The 9,003-nt window shown below is 42.1% G+C and overlaps 1 protein-coding gene across 1 annotated transcript; it reads right to left on the bottom strand.

Annotated features, from left to right (window-relative positions):
• Positions 1 to 2,047: 2,047 nt before the first annotated feature.
• Positions 2,048 to 5,600, bottom strand: LOC115140864 (urokinase plasminogen activator surface receptor-like). The gene is made up of 5 exons (XM_029679298.2): positions 5,488 to 5,600; positions 5,022 to 5,132; positions 4,771 to 4,917; positions 4,312 to 4,422; positions 2,048 to 2,911 (listed from the first exon to the last, which is right to left on the bottom strand). Exons 1-5 carry the CDS (start codon positions 5,531 to 5,533, stop codon positions 2,709 to 2,711), a joined length of 618 nt encoding a protein of 205 aa, XP_029535158.1. The 5' UTR covers positions 5,534 to 5,600; the 3' UTR covers positions 2,048 to 2,708.
• Between the last annotated feature and the right edge of the window lie 3,403 nt (positions 5,601 to 9,003).

Below are 9,003 nucleotides of genomic sequence, written 5' to 3'. Positions count from 1 at the left end.
CATTGGATGCCATCTTTCCAAGTCAGTTTGTAAAATTTCTGCCCTGCTAGAGCTTCCCCGGAAGCGGCTCATCCGTGAACTAGTGGGCCACACAAGCTCACAGAACGGGACCGCCGAGTGCTGAAGTGCGTAGCGCGTAAAAACACTCACTACGGAGTTCCTCTGGAAGCAACATCAGGACAATAACTGTTCATCGGGAGCTTCATGAAATGGGTTTCCATGGCCAAGCAGCCACACACAAGCCTATGCCGAGCATACACAGTCTGCAATCAAACAGAAGAAAAAGAAGCATCAGGGAGGCAGAGAATAAAGTATACTATCTAGACTGTATATGTGTGTACGGGGCCTCACTCTGGTTTTGTAACTTTTCTGTTTATATATTTTTCGTTCATCGTTTTTCGATGCCGAGCATTGGATGGTGTAAAGCTTGCCGCCATTGGAGTCTGGAGCAGTGGAAATGCATTCTTTGGAGTGATGAATCACGCTTCACCATCTGGCAGTCCGACGGACGAATCTGGGTTTGACAGATGCCAGGAGTACGCTACCTGCCCCTTAGTTCCAGTGAAGGGAAATCTTAATGCTACAGTGTACAATGACATTCTAGACGATTCTGTGCTTCTAACTTTGTGGCAACAGTTTTGGGAAGGCCCTTGCCTGTTTCAGCATGACAATGCCCCCATGCACAAAGCAAGGTCAATAGAGAAATGGTTTGTTGAGATTAGTGTGGAAGACCTTGACTGGCCAGCACAGAGCCCTGACCTCAACACATTGAACAGCTTTGGGAGGAATTGGAACGCTGACTATGAGCCAAGCCTAATCGCCCAACATGGGTGCTGACCTTACTAATGCTCTGGTGGCTGAATGTAAGCAAGTCCCCACAATAATGTTCCAACATCTAGCGGAAAGCCTTCCCAGAAGAGTGGAGGTTGTTATAGCAGCAAAAGTGGGGACCAACTCCATATTAATGCCATGATTTTGGAATGAGATATTCAACTCGTAGGTGTCCACATACTTTTGGTCATGTTTGTTAACTGCACATGTGACATAACTCCACCTTTCCTATTCATAATATCATTAAAAAAGACCATTTATTTGTAAAAAAAATAAATAAAATGTTTATCAATTAGTATATTTGAACCATATTATTTGTTGTACTATTTGTTGTGCCTTTTCTGGAGGACGAAACTGGAATTGCAACCAGCTTTGTATGGCTTGTTATAGAAAGGGTAATATTTTGAAAAAGGTTCCATTTTCAAGTAAGTGAAAGTGAAAGGTAATCTGGCTAAAGGGAAAAGGGCACCGTTTTAACAAGGGGGGTGATACATTCTTACTAATCTACTGGAGAACCAGTTCTAGTTTAAGTATAACCTTTGTATGACTGATGCTTTTAGTGAGACGTTTAATGCATTAATATTGAATCATTTTAGCACCCCCCCCCCCCCGAACTCATATTCATTATATAAATAACAAAGAGCTGCAGTCGGTTTTGGAATGGGTGGCAAGTAATAAGATAGTACTGTCACGCCCTGATCTGTTTCACCTGTCCTTGTGCTTGTCTCCACCCCCTCCAGGTGTTGCCCATCTTCCACACGTATCCCCTGGGTATTTATACCTGTGTTTTCTGTCTGTCTGTGCCAGTTTGTCTTGTTTGTCAACCAAACCAGCATTTTGGTTCACCCCAGTCGCTCTTTTCTTGTCCTCCTGGTTTTTGCCCATGACCTGTCCTGACTCTGAGCCCGCCTGCCTGACCACTCTGCCTGACCCTGCCTGTCTTGTACCTTGGACCCACTACTATGGATTATCGACCCCCTGCCTGCCTTGACCTGTTGTTGGCGTTCCCCGGTTGTTACAATGAACATTGTTACTTCAACAGTCTGCACTTGGGTCTTACCTGAAACCTGATAACTACTAAATATTTTAAAAACGTAAAGCATTGTATTTGGGACCTCAACTAAATCTTGAAATGAATATTGTGGATTTTTTAAATGTATTTATTCATTGCCTTATTGGAGGGGGAAGGAGGTTGTGAGAATAGTCAGCTCATCTATTCAGTAATTCATATACTTTAATTTACAAAATTCATCTTGTTCATCAATTAGGCATTGGAAATACATGAACACTTTACACATCCAGTGACATATTTAATTGTAAGTATATTTCTGCCATGTTAAAAATGGGATTCAATAGCCTTTTTATGTTGTACAGAATGTTATAATAATGTGAAAGCTAACAATGCCAATGATTTGAAGCAATGTACAACACTTGATTAGATTGGCAGATGCCTCGCCAAACATCCATGCCTCACTGACTCACAGGGCCTTGAAGAGAGAAGAGGGTGGGTATGTGTAGGGATTATGGGATGGGTGTGGGTTGTGGGTGTGTTTTTTTAATGAGAGCTGTCCCTAAAATAAAATGGCTATAGTGCATTCCACAGGTGGCTGCAGCATTACGCTAGTGGGGGTGGAGGGGTTGGGTTAATCCTACACAATGTGAAGCCCCAAGGAAGTGTCTAACGAAAGGGGCTATTCCATCAAATCCATTATTAATACACACAACAGGTAGATAGTGGAGACTGGGGAGATGGGGGGGTGGACAATGACAGGGAGGCTCCTGTTACGATGGAACTAATAAATAGAATGAGGCAATGCCCAGAAGAGGAAAGGGGGGGGGGGAGAAGGGGAGGCAAGGAAGTGAAGGCACGGTGTCTCTCAGTGGAACAGGGCCACAGAGACCATGGATGTCACCAGGAGCAGGAGGCTCAGTCCGATGCTCTGGGCGTTATTACACAGGTTTCCCTCGCAGCACTTCATGTCAATGCCCATGGTGGACCCCAGCGCTCCTGACATGTCTCCCACACAGATGCTCTTGGAGGCACATCCCTTCATTGTCATCTTCTCGCCACCCATGTTCACTAGCAGCACACATAAGACAATGTTACTGATATTCTCAAGACTCAATGCTTCAAAGGTGTGTACATTGGATAAAACTTTCAGCCCATTCCGTTATGGAATACACCAGGAGGTGCCGATTCTGTAGGTACCAGATTACATTTGGACCTGGGAAATATGAAGCTATACAGTCCACTAGGGGCAGAGTGAGTGCCTGCTACCATCTAGTAGGCTTGCTAGGATGTTGGGGATGGGGTGTTTAAGCTGCAGACTCTGGCTCTGAGGGTTGTGTGTTCAATCCCAGTGCTAGGAACTTGTTTTTTGTTTTAAGGCTTTCCCAAACCTTAATTTAACTAATCAGAATGAATGCATAAACCTAAGTTTAACCCTATCCCTAACCTTAGCCCTAACCTTAACCATTGGGAATGAATGCCTAACCTTACATGTTAGTTTCACTTTTAAGGAGTTTCACTGACAGCTAAGATCACCACATGGCGTAATTAAAAGTTCAGGCCATGGCGTAATTCTGTTGCTGCAGTTAGGCCACAGGTTGGAGGTTTATTCGGAGATTGGAAAACTTTCCGTGCAGTAAACATTCAATTAAAATACTGTACATTAAGTTTTTACTTGCTCAAGGTAACTGCATGCTATCAGAGACCAGGATTATATAACCACACAGAATTTCAAGCACTACTCAGAGTTCTCATATATATCGTATTATCATACATATGAGATGTGCAGACTCTGCCACATGGTCTCAGAGCATTTCATATTATTCTGTACGTAAATCTGAGAACTCAAGTTAGTATGAAATGTTCCCTTTCGTATAGTATGAATTAATTTGTGGATGTCCCTCATCCATTTTGTATAATATGTTGCAAATTGCAATTCGTACAATATGTTACAAATTGCAATTCGAACAATATGTTACGAATTTTCAAAATGTGCAATATGTTTGAATTTACTAAACATATATGTTACAAATTCAAATTTGTTGTTGCTATCATTACCTATGTGGCTAGTTGGCTAATCTTATCTAGCACTAGGGGTTAGGAGTTAGGGAAAAGGTTATCTAAAAGGATTAGGGGAAGGGTTAGTTAACATGCTAAGTAGTTGCTAACTAGCTAAAATGCTAAAGTTGTCAGTGATGAGATGCGAACATCTAGCAACCCAAAGGGTGCAAGTTTGTATTATATGCCCACCCATCCACTCTGACAAACCACCCTCCTTACGTGTTTGCCTTAAGTAACATTCTATCTGATGTAATTATACCAAACATAACATATTATCCTAATTATGGGTGTCCCGGATTTACGTTTACTATGTTATGTCTAGTCTATGAGATCAGTCAGAGACTAAAGGAAGAGGTTTAGGAATGTAAAGAATGTGCTGATAACGGCGCGCCATTAATCTGACACACTACCCATTGTTGAGATACAGCGGTCCTCGTCTCCCTCACAGCTCAGTGCGCTCGTGCAGTCCGTTCCGGTACAGGTGAAGCACTTCTTGCCATTAGGGGTGGTTTTAGTAGATTCTACAGGATAGGTGATTCCACTTTTTACTCCCAGCTCACCACAAACCAAAATAGCTTCATTCTATTCATTATAACAGCCTAATTCAATTATTCCTCTATGTTGAAAACACTTGGCAGCTGTTAAATCATTTCGCTAAATAAATCGTTTGCTTGTATTTCATTTTTAGGTAGACATGCCAATTTAAGAATTGAGTTAAAGTCTAATTCAGAAACTCAAACTTTCCTCATAGAACTGTCAATTAAAACAATTCATTTCAACTCAACCTTTCAACATGCTATCAAATCGAATGTTTTAATAGTAGCATTTACTGACGCTACCAGACAATACATTCTCATTGAGATAGTTACCAGGGATGCTTTTAGAGTTGCAGAGGTCTGTATTGCAGCATGTGCTGGCGATCATAGTGCGCATCATTCCAAAATTCACCGATGCAGTGAGACACTGTGCAGGCACCGAGCAAGACTTCAGGTTCACATCGGATAATGTTGTACCACCTGGAAATAGAAAGAATAGGTCGGGACAAGCAAATACAGGTTTAATTTTTTTTTTTGTCGTCAGGCTAAAACTTGTGAGCTAAATGAACCTGCCTTTAATTTACCCATATAGGATGTAATCCGCGTGTTTCCACATTGGGTTGGACAGTCAGTCTCCTTGTCCGTGCATGCTCCCGATTCTCCTGGTGTGCACTCAAAGCACTTGAGTGAATATGCTGAGAAGGTGAAAAGTTACCGCATCCCATTACTTGAAATTCCGTTCATAAATTATCAGGGATATAATAGACTAAAATGTGGACACTGTTCTTTGGCTGAAATGCATTTGTCATTCAAAAGGTAAGTTGATCAATGCTGTTGAAGTTAGATGTATTGCATCTTCATTATAGTTCCAAACTGTTGGCTATAGGCTAAACTGAAATTGCAAAAACGTACAATAATTGCTGAACTTGATCTTCAAAGCAGTAATAAGTAATAAAAAAAGATATGGGTTATAGCTATATATATATATATATAGCTATATATAAATAGATAGACATTTAAAATAAATTATCATCAACATGCAATTCTTACCTTTGGGGAGTAGCAAGCTCACAAGGATGGGTACAATAAGGTACATTTTGACTTGGAGCTGAAGGAGGTGAAATGATTTAGTGTGTGCCAAGTTACAGCATTTATCTGTTATCATTTAGAGGTGTGGTATGTTTGTCGAGAAGCATCCACACTCAGAGCTATCGAAATCCAATGTGTTCAATAATTGAGCTTTGAATACAGTGTTCTGTTGCAAAACATACCATTTGTAGAATGTGGCAATTTTTTAAATTTTCACATTTAGTTTTCTGTGTTTTTACAGCCTGGAATTAAACCGCATTCCCTTTTTTACTTTTTTCACTGCTCAGTGCTCTGTAAAAACCTTCACAATTTCAAAATAAAAAATACATGTAAAAAATATATAATTTTATTTTTGGATAGGGCTCCACCAACTTTGCACACATCTTTCACAATTTCTCAAAGTCAATCAAGTTGTTTGCAGATCATTGCAGTCAAAAATATGACAGCACCATTGTGAATATGATTTTATTCATTTTTATTTATGCTGTTAAATCTATCTTTTGTCATTTGCAACGAGAAAACACTGATTTAATAACAGCAAATAAAACAAGTTAAATTATAGTCACAACGGCGCTATAGGTGACTCAGGAGTTTCCACTGTCTTGTCTGGGTAAGAGACAGTTTTCTTTCAATAAGTAAGTGTCGTTTTGGACTTGTGTTTTGTGTTATAGTCCTGCTAAAAGGAGAAAGTCTCTCCCAGTGTCAGGTCTCAAGCAGACTGGATCAGGCCTAAAGGCGTCAGCATGCTTCAGGTTGTCTGGCGGCTAGCCAAAGTCGGCTAGGTGAACCAAATGAGTGTGCTTGCATACTCCAAGACCTTCACTTAAAAACAAGAAAAATCAATCAAATGTATTTATAAAGCCCTTCTTACATCAGCTGATGTCACAAAGTGCTGTACAGAAACCCAGCCCAAATCCCCTAGCAGCAAGCAATGCAGGTGTAAAAGCACAGTTGCTAGGAAAAACTCCCTAGAAAGGCCAGAACCTAGGAAGAAACCTAGAGAGGAACCAGGCTATGAGGGGTGGCCAGTCCTCTTCTGGCTGTGCTGTGTGGAGATTGTAACAGAACATGGCCAAGATGTTCAAATGTTCATAGATGACCAGCAGGGTCAAATAATAATAATCACAGTGGTTGTAGAGGGTACAACAGGTCAGCACCTCAGGAGTAAATGTCAGTTGGCTTTTCATAGCCGATCATTCAGAGTATCTCTACCGCTCCTGCTGTCTCTAGGGAGTTGAAAACAGCAGGCCTGGGACAGGTAGCACGTCCAGTGAACAGGTCAGGGTTCCATAGCCGCAGGCAGAAGAGTTGATACTGGAGCAGCAGCACGACCAGGTGGACTGGGGACAGAAAGGAGTCATCAGGCCAGCTAGTCTTGAGGCATGGTCCTAGGAGAGAAAAACAGAGACTTGAGAGAGCATACTTAAATTCACACAGGACACCGGATAAGACAGGAGAAATACTCCAGATATAACAGACTGACCCTAGCCCCCCGACACAAACTATTGCAGCATAAATACTGGAGGTTGAGACAGGAGGGGTCGGGAGACACTGTGGCCCGCCCGACAATACCCCCAGACAGGGCCAAACATGCAGGATATAACCCCACCCACTTTGCCAAAGCACAGCCCCCACACCACTAGAGGGATATCCTCAACCACCAACTAACCATCCTGAGACAAGGCAGAGTATAGCCCATGAAGATCTCCCCATGGCACAAACCCAAGGGGGGACGCCAACCCAGACAACTCAAGTGACGCACCCCTCCTAGGGAAGGCATGGAAGAGCACCAGTAAGCCAGTGACTCAGCCCCTGTAATAGGGTTTGAGGCAGAGAATCCCAGTGGAGACCGTAGCGTACGTGTAGGTATGTACGGCAGGACCAAATCGGAAAGATAAGTAGGAGGAAGGCCATGTAATGATTAGCAGTTAAACCTTGAAATCAGCCCTTGCCAGGAAGCCAGTCTAGAGAGGCTAGCACTGGAGTAATATGATCAAATATTTTGGTTCTAGTCAAGATTCTAGCTGCCGGGGCCTCCCGGGTGGCGCAGTGGTCTAAGGCTGAGTTCAAGCTCAGGCTCTGTCGCAGCTGGCCGTGACCGGGAGGTCCATGGGGCAGCTCACAATTGGGAGGGTTTGGCTGGCAGGGATATCCTTGTCTCATCGCGCACTAGCGACTCCTGTGGCGGGCCGGGCACAGTGCGCGCTGACCAGGTCACTAGGTGTACGGTGTTCCCTCTGACACATTGGTGCGGCTGGCTTCCGGGTTGGATGCGCGCTGTGTTAAGAAGCAGTGAGGCTTAGTTGGGTTGTGTTTCGGAGGATGCATGGCTTCGCCTCTCCCGAGTCCGTACGGGAGTTGTAGCGATGAGACAAGACAGTAACTACTAATAATTGGATGCCACAAAATTGGGGAGAAAAAAGGGGGTCAAAATATATATTTTTTTATTTGAAAAAAAGATTCTAGCTGTCGTGTTTAGCACTAACTGAAGTATATTTATTGCTTTATCCTGGTAGCCGGAAAGTAGAGCATTGGAGTAGTCTAACCTAGAAGTGACAAAAGCATGGATACATTTTTCGCAAAAAAGGGGCAATAGTACCGTTTGTCCATTTTGAAACGCCGTAGTCAGAATTAATCTAACATAACTCAAGAAATCTGTCATTAAGGTAAATTATTTCAGAAACTAGGTGTATGTCGCACATCACTACTTCACACGAGAGGCCTTTGAAGTAAAAATAAAAATAAAAACAAAAAATCATCAAAATGCGTTTTTTGGCAGAAATGCCTTCTGGAACATCATACACAAACATGTATGCCATCTGTATATACAAGTTAAATTACGAGCGTAGTTGGTTTAGCCATGGGAAAAGACAGGAACCTTCCCACTAGCCATGATTGGCTGAGATAATGGATGGGCTGGACATGCCAAGAGATGAGTTCGGATTAGTCTAAAGCGAAAGAGAACACTGTTGTATAAAACACATGTCTGGATTACATCTTCAAATTAAGGGCAACCATGGCATCTGTGACAGAGAGGGAGAAGTGTTCATCCATGTAACGTTATACGGGTAAGAGAGTCTAACTAGCTACATTTTGAGATATTATACATTTCCAATTTTGTCAGAAAGTTGTTTTCATTGCAAATTAAAGAGTACCATTAGCTAGCTAGCTATCATTAGCTGGGAGGCTGGCTTACTAGCTAAAGTTATGTGCATGATCTGTGTAGTAATGGTATTCGTATCGCAAAGTCATTTGCATTGCTATTTATAGCCTAATGTTAGCTAGCTACCTAATATTGAACCTAGCTACAATGAACCATAATGCCATTATGGTTAATTGTTTAGCTAGCTAGCTACATGTCTAAACAAACTACTATGCAATAAACCATTTCACTGTACCGTTTACACCTTCTAACAAGCTAGAAACTAACCAAAACATTGTTTAGAAAGTTGCTTTTAGTTGCCTGGTTTGTTAGAT

Source organism: Oncorhynchus nerka, linkage group LG14 (assembly GCF_034236695.1).
Source record: "Oncorhynchus nerka isolate Pitt River linkage group LG14, Oner_Uvic_2.0, whole genome shotgun sequence".
NCBI classification, from domain to species: Eukaryota; Metazoa; Chordata; class Actinopteri; order Salmoniformes; family Salmonidae; genus Oncorhynchus; species Oncorhynchus nerka.
Note: the sequence above shows the minus strand (reverse complement) of the source record. Positions and strands in the feature narration are given on the sequence as shown.

What these genes read in the sequence shown, in the direction of transcription:
- LOC115140864 (XM_029679298.2), bottom strand. Translation starts at nt 5,533, where the DNA reads ATGTACCTTATTGTACCCATCCTTGTGAGCTTGCTACTCCCCAAAG. An exon ending in GCGGATTACATCCTATATGG is followed by an intron (nt 4,918 to 5,021) that starts GTAAATTAAAGG and finishes TTCTATTTCCAG; the next exon opens with GTGGTACAACATTATCCGAT. An exon ending in CAACTCTAAAAGCATCCCTG is followed by an intron (nt 4,423 to 4,770) that starts GTAACTATCTCA and finishes CCTATCCTGTAG; the next exon opens with AATCTACTAAAACCACCCCT.